The following is an 18,524-nucleotide window of genomic DNA, read 5'->3' on the forward strand; positions in this document are numbered from 1 at the left end:
TCAGGTTCCATTATTCAATATATATAGGTCTATATATATATATATATATATATATATATATATATATATATAGACCTATATATATATATATATATATAGAGAGAGAGAGAGAGAGAGAGAGAGAGAGAGAGAGAGAGAGAGAGGCCCGGTGCACAAAATTCGTGCACGGGGGCGGGGGGGCGGGAGGCGGTGTGTATGTCCCTCAGCCCAGCCTGCACCCTCTCCAATCTGGGATCCTTCTCACAATCCAGGACTGCTGGCTCCCAACTGCTTGCCTGCCTGATTGCCCCAACCGCTTCTGCCTGCCAGTGTGATCACCCCCTAACCACTCCCCTGCCAGCCTGGTTGCCCCTAACTGCCCTCCCTTGCTGGCCTGTTCATCCCCAACTGCCCTCCCCTGCAGGCCTGGTCCCCTCCAACTGCCCTCCCCTGCAGGCCTGGTCAGCCCCAACTGCCTTCCTCTGCTGGCCCAGTCACCCCTAATTGCCCTCCCCTGCAAGCCTGGTCCCTCCCAACTGCCCTCCCCTGCTGGCCTGATTGCCCACAACTGCTCTCCACTGCAGGCCATCTTGTGGTGGCCAGCTTGTGTCCACATGGGGGTGGTCATCTTGTGTGTTGGAGTGATGGTCAATTTGCATATTACTCTTTTATTAGATAGGATATATATATATATATATATATATATATATATATATATATATACACACACACACACACACACACAAACACACACACACACACACACACACACACACACACACATTCTGAAAAGGTCACTCTCTACAACTCCCATTTCCTTTATCCCTCAGCTCTTCTGCTGGCCTGAATTAGGTCACATCTCTGGGCCTTTGAGATCCCAAGGAAAAACAGACATATCAACAAATCTGAATCTTAGATACCAGCTAAGACCTTGGGTGACTGGAGAGGGAAGTGGGGAAAAGGGGCAAGGAGAGGAAGTAGCAAGTGACCTTGTAAGACCTTGTAATACCTTGTTATCCCTTGAATGCCTGTGAGTGAGTAGAAGGGAATAGGGTTGACAACAGCAGTTTAGTGATCCAAATTAAACTCTAAGGAGCAGGACAAATCTTTGAGTAAAAACATTTCTGCTTTTAGATCACCTCACCTGCTGAGAGGCAAAACCCTTTAAGCCTTGAAGCACATATTGAGCACCAGAGGGCCCATGACCCTGGGCAGGCCAGGAGAGGAGGCCACCATGCTGCAGACATTCACTCTCTTGCTCTTTTACATTTGTGAGTACAAGGAAAGGGTGAGGGGCAAGTGACTCTCTCATAAGTACCCCTATGAGTGGGCACCTTTGGGAGGGAGAGGAGAGTATTGATGTTTGTGAGTGGATGGGGACACTGAGGGGGGCTTTCCTTTACCATAATCTCTCCTTTTAGGGATGAATCTGGGTAGGATATCAATAGGGAAGTGAGTCCTGATACCTGCTTCTGTGGCCTTGAACCAAACTACCTTCCTTGAGATCCCAAAGAAAATGCTCAGATTGAGCTGGTTGAGAATAAGAGCCCATCACTTCATGACTTGGTTTCCCACAGAATAGCAAAGAGCTTTATCTCATATGGAAAGGAAGTCAGGCTTGAACTTTATTTCCCAATTCACATGGATTCCTTGAACAAATATTCTGGGATCCCTATCCCACCTCCCACAGGAGCAGACACTCATATTCCCAAGGGAAGACAAAAAGAAGAATCTAGGTCAGGGCTAATTTTAAGGGACATTGGGGGCACATTATGGGAGAGTTGTACTACTCACATCTTTGTGATCTTTGGGAATGACAGTGATACAAACTCAACCGGAGCTGTGGATAGAGACCAGCTACCCCCAAGCCCCATGGAAGTACATCACACTTTGATGCAAAAGCCCTTCTCGAATTTCAAGCAAGTTCCCGCTGCTGAAAGATAAGACACAGATGACCAGGATCCGTCCTTCCTACAAGACCTTCCAAGTTTCATTCCCCATAGGTGTCCTTACTAAGTCCAATACAGGCCTTTACAGGTGCTCCTACTGGAAGGAGACAGGCTGGTCAGAGCCCAGTAAAGTTTTAGAGTTGGAGGCACCAGGTAAGAAGACAGAAATAACTAATCAAGAATAAACTCCAACTCCTGGGATTCAAATTTGCCTTTCCAATGCAGAGTTTAATTCTTTCGTTGATTTACCTGCATACATATATGTGGGCATTCCACAGTTAGTAAATAACTGCCTACTCTCTGTAAGTAATGTAGAGTGAGGATGCAAACTCAAACAGATTTAGAAGGCAAGCTCTCAACTTAGGGGAAACCCAAAATGGGGGAAGGAGGAATGGCAAATAAGGATCATACAGGAAAGCTAATTTAATTTTTATTATAAATTTTTAAAATGTTGACATTATTGCAGGAGTGCCCCTTCCTGACCCTCTTTGCCCACCTCTACCCTTCCTACCTCCCCCTTCTTTGGCCTTTACCAAATTATGCACATATTTTTTTTAGCTGTTTCCTTCACCTTCTTTATCCAAACACTCCCAACCCCCTCCTCTTGGGCTCCAACCAGTCTGTTCCATGGAAAGCACTATGCTTATTCTACCTGAATTCCAGTTTGATCTTTCCTTCCAGGCCAGCTGCCCAAGCCCATCTTCTGGATCCAGTCTGAGACCTCTCCTCTTCCTGGATGTAATGTTAATACACTTTGTCATGGCTGGCTTCAGGATTTGATATTCATGCTGTTCAAAGAGGGATATGCTGAGCCCGTGGATTACCAAATCCCAACCGGGATAGTGGCCATCTTCTCCATTGCCAACGTGACACCTGAAAGCAAAATGGTTTACATCTGCCACACTCATATTCAGATACTTCCCACCCTGTGGTCAGAGCCCAGCAACCCCCTGAAGCTGATTGTGGCAGGTTGGTGTGGTTATGGCTGCTGGGGTCTGATGATTGTTGTTCCCGGGATCATGGCTGGATGAGACAGGGTTTCTGATTTTACTTCCCTCTGCCAGTTCCTAGGCCCTACAAGACCCATTAGCTAGAGTCATTTGACATTTTAGTGAGATGCAAATTAGAATCACACATGCTACCATGCAGACCTGTGGGAGCCAATTTCTTGGCTAGTGAGTAAGCCCAGCTAAATGTCCAGCAGCTTCAACTCACCACACCTTTGTTGTTTGCTACTTGTTGAATAGCATGCATTCATTAGACTATATTTATTGAGCACATAATATGTGCCAGGCACTGCCACTGCAGTCTTATAAACTGATATTTAAAATTTAAATGTATTTTATTTATTTGTGATTATTAATTTTTAGTGTGGAAAATAGAATGAATTGTTAGTACTGGTGATAAAAATAAACAAAAATGACAAAGAAAGTGTATGTTTCAGAAATGACTGTATAAATTGCTTTAGTCATGTATATACAGAACCAGTGTAGTAGCAACAGGCTTTAAACACAGTGGAAGACCCCAAAATGCCCAAATTCCAGATGCACACCCTAGCCCCAACTCCTCCATGCCATGACTTGGATGCTTTTTAGACAGAATTGGCCACATTTGTTTTAGTTTCTCCATCAAGCTAAATAGGGTTGGGGAAAGCTGTGGTGCTACAGAAAGCACCCTGGATTTAGAAGCAGCAATCGTGGTTTCTAGTTCTACCTTTGACACTGCCTCCTTGTGTGATCTTGAGTAAGTGACTTCACATCTCTGTGCTTTGGTTTCAGTGGAGGACTCAAACATGGAATAATAGTATCTATCCAATCTACTGTATGATGCCTCTCTGTGCTTCACTTTCCTGATCTGCAAAATTGGTATAATAATAATGCCTACCTCACAGGGTTGTTGTGAGGATTTGCCTAAATATAATACATGTACAGTGCCTGGCATATAAGTTCTCAATAAATGGTAGATATTAATTTTATTAGTATAGCTTTTTATTAACGATCAAAAACAGAGGTCTGTCTGTTTGAACTGCATGTATGTATGATTTTTGTATGAATGCCCTTTCAGAATAGATTCCACTAGCACACACTTCTGCAGTTACCTGTTCACTGGTATCCCCCTTAAGCCATGAGATTTTTGCTGACAGAGACTAGGTCTTCTTTACTTGCATATCCCTAGTCCTACATGATTCCTGACACATCAGAAATTGCTCAGTGAGCATGTGATAGAGCTGATCCTTCCAATAATGGGTGGGTGGGACTACCTGAGATTGGGGTGGATAAGAAAGAGTGGTATGTGAGGAAGGCTTGCCTTCTATGTTTTAGTATGATCTCCTTGTAAGAACAATACATGGAAACAAGGGTGTGGCCCCATTAACAGAGATTTCTTTGGGTTGCAGATTTACTGCACAATCCTTCCTTATTGTCTTCTTCCAATCTGCTGTTGGGAAGTAGGGTCTTACATGTGTTCAAAATCCATCCTTAAATACTGCACTTGCATTCATGCTCTGCAAAGATGGAATAAAAGTCATTTCTCAGAAGTTTGTTTCTTAGCAGGTGGAAAAATTACATGTGTGTCATTTCAGGGACCTAACAATATAAGGAATTACAGATGTAGTTATTCCACTGAGACACACCCCTAAACATAATTAGAGCTCAGTAGAGCTGATAGAGTCTGGTGAGAGGACAGGGCCATAAGTAAACATACCCTTGATTACCTTTTAAAAGAGGGAAAAATTCAAGGAAGGAGAGGGAACAGAGGGTAAATTTCAGCTATCACTTTCTGTTTCAAGAAACTAGGAAAGAAAAAGAGAAAATAATAGGGAAGAATCATCCTGCCTCTAACTCAGGGTCTCTTCCCTTTCTAGGACTTTATCCCAAACCAACTCTGACAGCTTATCCTGGGCCCATCATAGCACCTGGAGATAGCCTGAATTTCAGGTGTCAAGGGCCAATCTATGGAATGACCTTTGCTCTAATAAAGCTTGAAGACTTGGAGAAGTCCTTTTACCACAAAAGAGCAATAAAAAATGAGGCATATTTCTTCTTCCAGGCTTTGAAAATCCATGATACTGGACATTACCTCTGTTTTTACTATGATGGGTTATACAGAGGTTCACTCCTCAGTGATATCCTGAAAATCTGGGTGACTGGTAAGAGAGGAGGATGCTATGGGACTCATATTAAGGCCTAAGGAAACACAACTCCATTTGGGTCCCGGGGAGAACCTAATCATGTAGCCAGGGCTAACAGGGGGGACAGAAGTGGGATTTGCCAAGGGTGGATTTTAGGAATAAGAGGGGGAAAACCCCAAATAGTGGGAGGAAGAAGTCAAACTATTAGACCTTTATATTTTGGGTCTCATCCTAGATACTTTCTCCAAGACATGGCTACTTGTTCAGCCCAGTTCTGTGGTCCAAATGAGCCAGAACATGAGCCTATGGTATCAAGGATCAGTGGATAGAGTGGGGCTTACACTCTATAAAAAAGGAGAAGACAAACCACTTCAACTCTTGGATGCCATCAACATTGATGATGACAAGTTATTCTTCCTCAACAATGTGACCAACAGTGATGCTGGCATCTATAGCTGCCACTGTCTCCTCTCCTGGAAGACCTCTATCAGGATGACATCACATAATACCAGGGAGCTTGTGGTTGTAGGCAAGTGCTAACAACTATTGTTTGTTTTTATTATCATTACAATGCTCTAAAAAAGGTCTTAGTGGACCTGTGTCCTCTTGGAGTTATGATACAAGGAAAAACACTCTAGGGGTTTGATATAGAATTTTCTTCAAAAATTTTAGATACCTTCTCTCCCAGGGTTGTTACTCAAGCCCTATGTCTTAGCATGGCCTAACGCCTGGAAATGTTATTTTCTTTAATGCCAGGGGAAACTTATAGTTATGAAGTCCTGATTGAAGGTAGGTATGGGCACCAAGGAGTGCAAAGGGGTTCTGATGCACTGTCACATTTGGTGGATTTTTTTGTTTGTTTTTCTTTTGCTGTTGTTGAATTGATTTGGGTGACATCTACATTAATAAAAGAGTAAGATGAAAATTGACCATGCCTTTGTGACGCCCACCAGCCAATCAGGAGTGAGTATGCAAATTAACCCAACAAATATGGCATGTTAATTTGCATATGCAGGTGCCGAGTGGCCAGGGGCAGGGCGGGACGCAGGCATTTCACACAGCCCCAGATGCTCTGGGCCTCTGGGCAGCATGGGAAGGTGGAAAAGCGGCTCTGGGCTGGAGCGAAAAGACAGCTCCGGCCGGAATGAAGGTGGTGCCAGCAGCCAGGGGAAGAAAGGCCCATTCTTGCACAAATTTTCATGCATCAGGCCTCTATTTGGTTAATAAAATTATAAAGGTTTCAGGTATACAACTTTATAATACATCATCTGTTCACCACCCCAAGTCAAGTCTCCTTCCTTCCATCACCAATTATCCCTTCCTTACCTTCTTTTATCTCCCTCCACCCCCCTTTCCCTCTGGTCATCACCATACTGTTGTTTATGTCTATGAGGTTTTTTATTGTGTGGTTTTGTGTTTTTTTTTGTTTTTGTTTTTGCTTAATCCCTTCATCATTTTCACCCAGCCTCCCAACCCTCTTCCCTTATGACAGCTGTAAGACTGTTCTCTATGAGTCTGTTTCTATTTTGTTTGTTAGTTTATTTTGTTCACTAGATTCCACATATAAGTGTAATCATATGGCACTTGTCTTTCTCTGATTGGTTTATTGCAGTTAAATTTTGAAGCCACTGATCTAGTGAAAGTAGAAACTAAGAGAAAATAGGGATCTGAAAAACATTTCTTGGGGGAGTGGGTACTGAGTTCAAGGTCACCTCTAACTCTGGTCTCTGGACTGCCTACAGATAAGCCCCCCAAACTCTTTCTATCAGCCTGGCCCAGCATCATGTTCAAGTTAGGAAGGGACCTTCAATGTTGAGTACCTCATCCAGTACTTGAATATACTTTGGAATGGGAAGAAAGAGCAACATTTCAAGCATTCTCAGTGGATGGAGACTTCATCATCAGTAATGTTGAAGGAAAAGGCACAAGGACCTATAGCTTTATATATCACATAGAAGCACACCCTGACATCTGGTCACATCGTAGTGAGCCTCTGAAGCTGATAGGGCCAGCAGGTGAGAGGACAACTGTTCATAGGGATGCCCCTTCATTAATTTGACCATGATACCCTGGGATCCCAGATCAGTGTCCAAATATATATTGAAAGGGGAGTCAGGAGCTTCTAACTCAGGGCCCTTGGGTCTGGGCACCATTCCCCTGGGGTGGTTTCACAATCACTCAAAGGCAGTGAGCAGAATACTTTTAAGGCTCCCATTCTTCATGAAAAGAAGCCCAGTTCTGTCTCACCTTGCCTTCACTATCAGTAGCCAGGTCTCCCTTCCCCCATGAATGTGTTCATCTGTCTCTATCCCCATCAGGGCCCCTGCTTCTGTTCTTCTTTGACCACAGGCTTGCTCACCTGGAATTTGTTCTGAATGAAGCTATCAGGTTGTCCCTAACCATGCAAGTTGTCACCTTGCTGTTGGTAGTGCTGTGGATAAGGCGGAAGTGTTGGAAACTCAGAATCAGGTAACTGTCTTGTCTCAGCACCCTGTTACTCTATCTAGCTGAGTCCAGACTCAGGCATGAGTCATGCTCAGGTTGAGACAAGCCACAGGGGTACACCTTTTATATTCCCCATCCTCTGGGTTTAAGACACAAAACTTTCTCTTTCACCTCACAGAGGGGTCAGTACCCAAGCAAGAGGGTGGAAAATGAATAATTTTCAGAAGCTGGATAACTTATTCCCCCAGGAGAGTGCCCAAATTTCATACCTATACCACCCTGACCCTCAGAGATTATTGATGTCTCCCATATTAACTTGGTCAGAACTTTTTATTTTGCAAGAAGCCATGCTCTCCTGCCTCCCTAGATGTTATCCAACTCCCATTCCAACTTTTCATCTTTAATCCATAGCTCTCAAGGGATAGTCTTGTGGTTTATCTTACTTGCCATGTAAACCAGTCTTTCTGCCACTCTGCCCTCCAACTACCTGTGCAGAGCATTCTGAGAATAGAATCTTAACTTGAATGGGCATCTGATAAGGCAATGGATTGGGCCAGTGAATAAGATGGCTTTCTATGACACAGAAAATGGCGAGCTAAACAGATTCTCCTGCCATTTCCTTTGATCTTTGATGCCATTCCCCTCTCTTTCCATCCCCATGGCCTGTGCTCAGGCTATTCTGTTTAAAAATGAGAAGAGAAATGACAGCTCCTGGCCTGGTGGGAGCCTCAGCTCCTTAATGTCTTGCCTACATCTCCCCATCCTCTGCTCCTGGCTGTATTCCCACCACCAACATGATCACAGAACTTTGTGTGTCTGGGAGTATTCAGTACACAATGGATTATAACTATGATTGTGTTTGTCTGTGTTTTCCAATGGGATCTGAGGGACAGAGTGCTTCAATAGCAAGAAGGGTGCCACCACCTAAGCCTTCTGCAAAATTTACCATCCCTTGAGTTTTCAACGTTTCAGTGGAGGACAAATTCTAGTTCTCCTTAGAATCTATCCTGAGTCCCACATACATTGGGGTAACCTCCAAACCTGGGGTTTGAAAGAATGTACCTTTAAGTGCTCTACTTCAGTCCAGGACCACTATAACAAAGAATGAGTTTAGAAAGCAGATTTCAGAAAAAAGCAGCTTGAAAAGCAGGAAGGAGATTTAGTGTTTTCTAAGTAAAAAATTTCAAATAGATTTTGGCGTAATATCTAATTTTATAGAACCAATAACCCAAAGCTGCTGCATATTTCTAGTCATAATCTGGGGGAGGGTGGGGTAGAGAGATCCCACTCTATGACAAGCTAAACTCAGCACTGACAATCCTCTGGTAATTCACTGCGGCTGCCTAGGCAACTGGTCCATAACAAAGGCAGGTGAGGCAGGTCAGTCTGAGGACCAATACTGCTATAATAAAACCTTCTTCCAAACTTAAGCATGACAAAGGTGAAACACCCAAGATTTCTCCCTCTACCCCCACACCCACCACCCAGAGCTGCCGATCACACTGAGCTCCAGAGGTTCTGAGAGCTAGAGTTACAAAAGCATGTTTACATCTGACATCTCAATTTCAGCAACAGCCTAACCAGGGGCCATGGGGAGCTGACATCTGATATAGGCTGAGGAGGGAGAGGGCGGGGGGATACGTGGGTCATGAAAGAGAAAGAGGTTTGTAGGTGGTGAGGCCCTCAAAAAGAAAAACCATCGGTGTCAGAAAATATTTCCCATTATCCTGCTCATATCCAATCCCTATTGGATGGTGAATAAGCCAATGACATAAATTGCCGCCCCCTTCTCTCCGCCCTCTCACTAATCCCAGCAACTCCTCTCATCTCTTTCCTGGTCTCACTAGAGAAGTCTGGTTGCTGGGAACAGCTCAAGGGGTCACCATGCTGTTCATAATCACAGCACTTCTCTGCTGTGGTGAGTACAAGGGGGTGGGGTAAGGGTCTGGGCAGAAGGCCGGGGTAAAATCCCGTGGGGGAGGGGGCAGAGTCCTGGCAGCAATTTCTTTTGCAGGACTGTGCAATGGGGTATTGACAGAAGAGACTGGTGAGTTTTTTCTGCTACAGACTGGGACATTCCTCCCTAGAGATCCGAAATAACTACATAGTGTCAGTGTCAGTGGACAGGGAGTGAGTGATTGGAAGGGAAGGACAGCCAGGAAGGAGCACTTGCTATAGTTGCTGGCAAATTTCAGCCTCCAACTCTGCTTTTGTGCAAAATTTCCCCCAAGCTTCTTCACTTTTCTGAGTCTCATCTAAGACATGAAGTTCTCCGTTTCCCTGCACCTTCGGAAGGAAGGGAAACGTTTGGATTTGAATTGAAAAGGGAGGTGGGCAGTGTGATCTGGGTAGGGGGTTCAAGGGCAAGGAAAGGGGGAGAGGAGGGAGGATGGCTTCATTAACTCTGCTGTTTCTAGAAATAATCATGCCAACCCCTAAACCTGAGCTATGGGCAGAGAGCAACTTCCCTCTGGCCCCGTGGAAGAACTTAACCTTGTGGTGCAGAAGCCCTTCTGGCTCAACAAAGGAGTTTGTGCTGCTGAAAGACGGAACCGGGTGGATTGCAACTCGCCCAGCCTCAAAGCAGGTCCGGGCTGCTTTCCCCCTTGGCGCCCTGACCCAGAGTCACACCGGGAGTTACCACTGCCATTCATGGGAGGAGATGGCTGTGTCGGAGCCCAGTGAGGCACTTGAGCTGGTAGGGACAGGTAAGAAATGTCCAAGGGCCCTTCCAGAGTAATCCCAAAGCCCCTGGGACTCCAATACTGTTGCTGAGTATGGGAGAATGCACAAAGACTAAGAGTCAAGGGGCTTGTGCTGCATGTAGGAGAGAAGGGACACTGAAATAAGGCAGGGGGGTGGGTAAGAGAATGAGAGGAGACTGACTGGAGGAGCCAAATACCAGTCCAAAATGGATTTTTTTTATTATCGACAAAATGACTCCAAGTGTCCCTTTTGGGCACCTTCATACTTTGGGCTCCTTTTTCACCCCATTTTGTTTTCTAGACATGCTCCCCAAACCTGTCATTTCTGCGCCCCCTCCAATCCGAGGCCAGGAACTGCAAATCCGGTGCAAAGGATGGCTGGCAGGCATGGGATTTGCTCTGTATAAAGAGGGATTGCAGGAACCTGTCCAGCAACTCGGTGCAGTTGGGAGAGAAGCCTTCTTTACAATCCCAAGAATGGAGGATAAAGACGAAGGCAATTATAGCTGCAGCACTCACACTGAAATGCACCCCTTCAAGTGGTCTGAGCCCAGTGAGCCCCTGGAACTTATTATAAAAGGTAAAGCTGAAAAGGGTATGTGAGAGAGGAGGGGGAAGGCAAAATTCTGGGTCAGACACTCCTCTCCCTGCTGCAAACTTTGTTGCCGGTCCTAGGAGCCTGTGTCCAATCTTAGAGCCAGGCAGGCGTGGCGCTGGGAGTGCCAGGGCCTCTGGCTGCACGATATTAATAGCAGTAATTGTTATTAATAGCTGGGGTTTGTGGAGGGTGATTTAATTTTTCTAATTATTTTCATATCAATTATTTTATTTAGCTATAGAGCAAATATTCAAGGGATATTTGGACAAGAAAAGGGAATGATACCTTGTAGAGCAGATACTGTTTCCCCTTCTTGTCCATGTGAACAAACTGAGGCTCAGGGAACCAGCAGAGGCCCAATGACACTTCACTCTTTTAGCTAGCCTCCATTGTCTGCCCTGATGACAGTGAGGATTCTGCCACAGGAAGTGAGGGGTAGGAGTGAGAGGTCTCTGTGAGATGTTCATCTGCAGTGAATTTGCCTACATTTTTAAATGCATCTAATTATGAATGCAATACTATAAAATACAAAGCAGCTTCCTGGAACCAATATATGAACTATTCTTCCTCCACCCCCGTTAAGTTGTGTTTTTTTGGTTGTTGTCTTTTTTTTTTTTTTTTTCATCTTCTAGAAATGTACCCGAAGCCCTTCTTCAACACATGGGACCGCCCAGTGGTCACTCCTGGTGCCCGAGTGACTTTCAATTGCTCTACTCCACAGCAGCACATGAGCTTTATTCTTTACAAAGATGGAAGTGAAATAGCGTCCAGTGACAGGTCTTGGACAAGCTCAGGTGCCAGTGCAGCTCAGTTTGTAATCATTTCGGTGGGCGTCAGTGATGGAGGAAATTACAGCTGCCGATATTATGATTTTGCTACCTGGTCTGAACCCAGCAAATCTGTGGAGCTCGTGGTGACAGGTCAGGAGTGGGGAAATAAAGGTGGAGGGTTTTACTGACCCTGGGACAGTGAGTGGAAAGCCTGTCAGCGGGAGAGGAATAAATGTTCCTTCTAAAAGTCACCAACAAAGTGCTTAGGACAGTGACTGGAACATGGGAAACAGTACATGTAAGGCAGCTACTGAAATTATTATCAATACAGGAATAAAAGACAAAGGAGAGGTAGGAGGCAAGTAATTAATTTCTGGGGAAAGAAGTGAGGCAGATGGGGTGTCAAATCCCTAGAGCCAATTTCATGTTGCCCTATTTCTACAATTATTTTGCTGTTTGGCCTTTCCCTTTAGGCTCAATATCCACTTTTCTTTAGTTGGGTGGTCAGAGATTCATGGGCTGGATAGCCCTTAAGAAAGGGTGAAGACCTTGAAATGTCAGATGCACATTATGCAGCCAATAGAAATAAGGGTTTTCAAAGGCTGTGTAACGACATCAGAAAATATTTACAGTGTAAAGTTAAGTGAAAAATATTAACCTACATAACCATGCACACAATAAGATCCCAATTATCTAAATAATTATAGCTATAATGACATGGGCATGTATAGAAAATTAATGGAAAGAAATATATAAACATGTATAAAGAATGGTTATCATTGTGTGGTAGAATTATATTATTTTCATTAGGTTTTTTTGCTGTATTTTTAAATTTTCTACAATAAACATATTGTTTCTTACAATAACCGCAAAAAAATACATTTACAGAATATGATGGGCAGGCTTCTCTCATGTTGTGATATCTTTAATTTCAGAATTCTACCCCAAACCCACTCTCCTGGCAGAGCCAGGTCCTGTGGTGCTTCCTGGGAAGAATGTGATCCTGCACTGCCAAGGAGCACTCGAGGGCATGAGGTTTGCCCTCTTGCATGAGGGAACCCAGGTTCCTTTACAGTTCCAGAGTACCTCAGGAAACTCAGCTGACTTCTTCCTGCACACTATTGGAGCAGAGGACTCTGGGAACTACAGCTGTGTCTACTATGAGACGACCATGTCAAACAGGGGATCACATCTCAGCAAGCCAATTATGATCTGGGTGACTGGTAAGGACAAAAAAACATAGAACTTGGACAGAGACAATGGCTGTAGGGATTAGGGAGAGTAATTTTTCTTGGAAGGCTAGGCTAAGCCATAGAGGGGAGTGGCAGGAAGGAGAAAGATAAATGGTTAATTCACCAAGTGCTAAGTTTTCATACTCACCATTTTACATCTTTGGTCTCTTTCTAGACACATTCCCCAAGCCATGGTTGTTTGCTGAGCCCAGTTCTGTGGTTCCCATGGGGCAGAATGTTACTCTCTGGTGCCAAGGGCCAGTTCATGGAGTAGGGTACATTCTGCACAAAGAAAAAGAAGCCACTTCAATGCAGCCCTGGGGATCTACCAGTTATGATGGGGCATTTCCCATCACCAATTTATCTGGTGCTAACATAGGACGTTATACCTGCTGCTACCACCCTGACTGGGCCAGCCCTATCAAGATACAGCCTAGCAACACCCTGGAACTCATAGTCACAGGTAAAAGGAAGATGTTCTGGAGTGGTCATGGGGCATAGAAAGGAAGGAATAGACTTGTTTTCAAAAAGTTTAATAGTCTTTCCTCTTTACTGAACAGAGTCTCCAAAGGTGATACACTGGCAAGTGACCTCTTCTCTCTGACCAAGAGTTAATTTTTTCTAGGTTTGCTCCCCAAACCCAGCCTATTAGCCAAGCCTAGTCCCATGGTGTCCCCTGGAAAAAATATAACTCTTCAATGTCAAGGGGAACTTCCAGACTCAACATTTGTCCTGTTGAAGGAGGGTTCTCCAGAACCCATAGACAAACAGCAGCCAAGTGGCTACAGGGCTGACTTCTGGATGCCAGCGGTGAGAGGTGAAGATTCTGGGATCTATAGCTGTGTCTATTATTTAGACTCTGCTCCCCTTGCAGCTTCAAATCACAGTGACTCCCTGCACATCTGGGTGACTGGTAAGGTCCTGGAGATTTCTGTAAGAGTCTAGATTTTATAGTGTTTTTAGTAGTTTACCCTAAAGGGGTAAAGGGCTTGGTTCAGGGCTACTTCTTCTAACTCGGTGTTGTGGTTGGTTGCAGATAAGCCCCCTAAACCTTCCCTGTCAGCCTGGCCCAGCACTGTGTTCAAACTAGGGAAGGACATCACTCTTCAGTGCCGAGGACCCATGCCAGGTGTTGAATTTGTTCTGAAACATGACAGAGACGAAGCGCCTCAGCAGTTCTCCGAGGATGGAGACTTTGTCATTAACAATGTAGAAGGAAAAGGCATTGGAAACTACAGCTGCAGTTACCACCTCCAGGCCCACCCTGGTATCTGGTCAGAGTCGAGTGACTCCCTGGAGCTGGTGGGTGCAGCAGGTGAGTGGATAATCCATTCAGGTCCTGGCATGACACACCTGGTATCCCAAAGACAGTCCCCATGGAGACAACCCATATATGGAGAGGATGGGTTTGGAGTCAGACTCAGGTATGGTGATATTTCTCTAAGGATGGTGAGGAGGTGGGAGCTCAGATTTGCTCAAAGATAGTGAGCCAGATTTTTTCAAGGTCTCTTTCACCCTCCCCAAAAGGAAGGCTGCTTATGCCTCAGCATAAACATTGCCTCTGATCACCCCTCTATGGTCTCAACACATAGTTCTAACACACACACACACACACACAAAAAAAAAAACATTGGAGGAGGCCAGATGAGTAGGCAATGTGAGATCAAGTATGATATATATGCATTAACATCTATGGCCTTGGTTTCTCCTCTTTTATCATCACAGGGCTTGCTGCTCAGGAGTGCACTGTGGGGAACATTGTCCGAAGTACCCTGATTGTAGTGGTGATTGTAGCTTTGGGGGTGGTGCTAGCCATAGAGTGGAGGAAATGGCCTCAACTCCAAACCAGGTAAATACCTCATGTCAGCCTCCTTTTTGTGAACCCAGGACTGCTGTAAAAACAATGCTCTGACTATGCCTCCAGCATCTTAGCCCCACAATGTAACCTGTTTTCGGGTTGATAGTTCTGGATACTCATTTAGTCATGTCTTTTTCTTTTCACAGAGACTCAGAGACAGATAGAAGGGACCAGACTATAGCCCTTGAAGAGTGTAACCAAGAAGAAGAACTGGGCACCAACTCCAACTCTTCATCATCAATCTCTTAGGGAACCTCAGTGTACCTGCTAGTCCCAATATAATAATCTCCTCCTTTACACGAACTTTCCCCTCCTCTCTCTTTTCTCCTCAGAAACCTGCAAATCTGACTGATTACCCTGAGAGTCAGCCCCATCTTCTATTCTTTGACCACTAATCACCTGAGCTGTGTCACGGGGATTCTGTGAGTTGTGAGCTCTACTCTCAACTGTAGATATAGGGTGAGATGTTTCCTGAATGCAGATTCCCAAGCCCTGTAGTTCCTCCAGTACTGATTTACTGGTGCATGTAATTCTATTAAAAATGTATTCTTCTGAAAAAAAGAGAGTATTCAGTATTTAACTGCAAAAACTATGGCAGTGATTTTTCATTGGTCTGTTGTCCACTTACAACTTAGCAGAATTGGTGTATTGGAACTGACCTCCACAACAGAATAAGAGAACGTGGGGTTGCCAATACAAAGAAAGGAACTCAAGGATAGGGTGTGGGAGGAGGGAGGGAAGGCTCCAAAACAATAATTAGCAATTTGATTTGAGACAAGATCCCTGGACAGCATGTCATATTGTAATTCCATTTCATTATTGAATGAATGGATGAATGAAAAAGTGAATGTCAAAAGTTCTCCAAGTTGAGCCTGAGGAGGGCAAATACTGAAGTTAAGTCCTTTTCACCCTGTTACTTCCAGGTCTGTAGTACACAAACATCAGGATTAGCCCTCTGTAGAACTTTGAAATTGGCAAAGTGTGCTTTGTAGCCCTTACCTCACAATCACAGGGTGTACATGTGCACAATTGATAAAGTTGAATACTTGCCCCTCCCTAAAGAGAACCTTGTTTTCCTAGAAAAAAAATGGACCTTTGGTGGTGAGATATCAGGGGGCAAGTAAGCAGTTGAGGTGGGTGGTTTGAAGCAGATCTACCAGTGTCCGCTCCCAAGACAGCAAATGGAGATTTGCTCACATTCTGAGCCTCTGATAATCCTCCCTGGATCGGTATGTCACTTTCCCCATAGGTGGGAATTCAGCACACATTGGGGGTTTGGATTGGGAAAAGGAACTTGCCTAGTTCCTTGAACCTATTCAAAACCTCAGAAGAATTAAATTATGGATTCTAGAGGAGGTCATGACCTCTTCAACTCTGACCCTAAGATTCCTCACCTCCCAATACTGTTTAATTTTAAGCTAACACTGTTCAATAAAGAAATGTACACAATGAGTTTTTTTATACCTGTTTACAACAAATTTTAGAAAGCAACTCCTATATTCTTTTATTAGGAAGGTTATTTACCCAGCAACTTAATGGGAAAAAATGCATCCTATTTCCTTTAATCCTTACAAAATGAAACACTCTGAGTACTATATAGACTAATTTATATTAAGTTCTTTGGAATGTAGAAGTACAAAGTCTCACTCTGATTTCCGTTTGATGAGATTCTGTTAGTTGCTTATACTAATACCTCATAGTGTTCCTAAAATTTGCATTTCAAAAGTGCTTTTACATTTGAATTTATCAAAACCTGATTGTTGCTTTCTGTTGAACCCACTCTCTGCCTTCAAACTCTCCATCCCTAACCCTCAATCAAACTGTACACTTTAAACACTGGAAAGAGGCCGGTTCTGAGTCCTTGGTTTTAGGATAAAAGTCCTTTGATCAGATCTGATTTTGTTTCCCAATCATTGGGTATTCCAAAGTGTATTGTCAAGGCTAGTGGCAGGGCTGTACATGTTAGCAAGTGCTAAGTTGATTGTTTTAACGGTTCATCAAGGAAAAGAAAAAAGAGAAGAAAAGAGCAAAGGGCCAAGGACTGAAATTTAGAGAAGCCTCTGAGTTAGAAAAACAGAAAGAATATGAGGCAAACACAAGTAAAAAAGATTCTTGTGGAATTGACGTTGAATCTTGGGTCTCCTATGTCGAAAAGTTTCAGACAAAGATACACTATCAGAAAAATTTTATAAACCCTTCAGAGAGAAACAAATAGTGGGAAATATTGTGACATTGGACTGTTAGTTTGTTTTCTAAAAACACATTTACTGTTCTTTCACTTAGAAAACCAAAGTTCGACATGATTTAAAAGGAAAAAAAATAGTTGTCAATTAACTGTGAAATACTTAAAGACAAAGAGTGGTTTTGAGATTTAACTTTCCTACTCACTGTCAATCTCAATGAATTAAAAATCTACTTATAATGCAAAAGTCATCACAAACTCTCAATGAATTAAATATCTATTTATAATACAAATGTAGCTTGTTGCTGAAAATGCTCCACATGGTATGTTTTTTCAACCTGGTTGCCATGGGAATCAGTCCCTTTACCCCGGCTGGCCTCTAATCATCAACCCAGCATTAGGTAATTTCTGGGAAATGGAATGTCAATTAGGGTGGAATGGACCTTTGAGAGGAGAATTTGGTTCTGGGACTCTAGGAACAAAGACCAAAGATGCTCTCCTCAGTTTAAAAAAAAAAATGTTAATTCCACCTAATCCTTAAGCTCACACACCTTTGGCCCCAACTTCTCAGAGCTACAGGTTGTCTAGGTGGCATGGCCCAATCCACAATCCATTACAGAATCTCATTTACAGTGGAGCTGACAGAGAGGTACACAGCCTCTTTCTGTACACCTCTAGGTATGGGAGCTCATCACTTTATGAGACAACCTGAGAATTTCTAATTGTTTGACTGATACCGTATTTGTTTGTTTGTATTCCTTTCATACTCACTGGCTCTAGTTCTGATTCAAGCTGCAACTTAGATAAAATCTACTTCTTACACAGAATAGTCTTACAATATTTGAAAAATATGAGTTGTCCTCCCTGAGTCCAGAATATCTCACTCAATGGTTCTTCCAGAATTGGGCCAAAATTCTCTTGCAAATCTATCTTTATGTAGTTAACTTTTAATTATCCAGGTTTCAGAGACTGCAGAGTTCATTCCTACCCAACTCCTGTCAGATTCAACCAGTACAGTTCTTTCATATATTTTACATACCTGTTATTATATAGAGTAATCTATATAATAAAAGCCCAAGCGACCACTACGGCAGAACTATGATTACTATGGCAGAACTACAGTTACTATGATGCACACTGACCACCAGGAGGCAGACGCTCAATGCAGGAGCTGCCCCCTGGTGGTCAGTGCACAGAGGAAGCACTACTCAGCCAGAAGCTGGGCTCAGGGCTAGTGAGTGCAGCGGCGGTGGTGGGAGCCTCTCCCACCTCAGCGGCAGCACTAAGGAGCAGGGAGCCAAGCAATAAGGAGCAGCCAGCAGGCAGGTGGTAAGGAGCAAGGGGTCCCAGACTGTGAGAGGGTGCAGGCCGGGCTGTGGGACCTGCATGAATTTCATGCACCGGGCCTCTAGTTATATAGAATATGAAACAATGATAAATGATGTGTTGAAAAATAAAGCAGAGCAAGGAATACAACAGTATGAGTTTTGTGGGGAAATTGTTGCAATTTAAAAAGGGAGACTTTAGAATACCTCACTGAGAAGATAACATTTGACTTATGATGATGAACGACATGCAGGAACAAGCTAGGCAAATATGTAGGCAAAGTGGGTTCTAATAAGAGAGAAAAGCAAATGCAACAGCCCTGAAACAGGAGAATGCCTGGCTGCTTTGAG

The 18,524-nt window shown here is 43.8% G+C and overlaps 1 protein-coding gene across 1 annotated transcript; it reads left to right on the plus strand.

The window, feature by feature from the left end:
* Window positions 1-1,180: 1,180 nt before the first annotated feature.
* On the plus strand, window positions 1,181-14,948 carry IGSF1 (immunoglobulin superfamily member 1; the record flags this gene model as incomplete). The annotated part of the gene is given in 22 exon segments (XM_079766034.1): window positions 1,181-1,250; window positions 1,800-1,870; window positions 1,874-2,081; window positions 2,610-2,897; window positions 4,792-5,076; window positions 5,294-5,587; window positions 6,801-6,871; window positions 6,875-7,073; window positions 7,408-7,422; window positions 7,425-7,527; window positions 9,351-9,421; window positions 9,518-9,550; window positions 9,921-10,211; window positions 10,510-10,788; window positions 11,439-11,726; window positions 12,512-12,799; window positions 12,984-13,271; window positions 13,434-13,721; window positions 13,845-14,123; window positions 14,534-14,657; window positions 14,813-14,912; window positions 14,916-14,948. Coding segments are annotated over 22 exon segments (3,966 nt in total).
* Between the last annotated feature and the right edge of the window lie 3,576 nt (window positions 14,949-18,524).

This window comes from Cnephaeus nilssonii (genome assembly GCF_951640355.1).
Source record: "Cnephaeus nilssonii genome assembly, chromosome: X".
In the NCBI taxonomy this organism is placed as follows: domain Eukaryota; kingdom Metazoa; phylum Chordata; class Mammalia; order Chiroptera; family Vespertilionidae; genus Cnephaeus; species Cnephaeus nilssonii.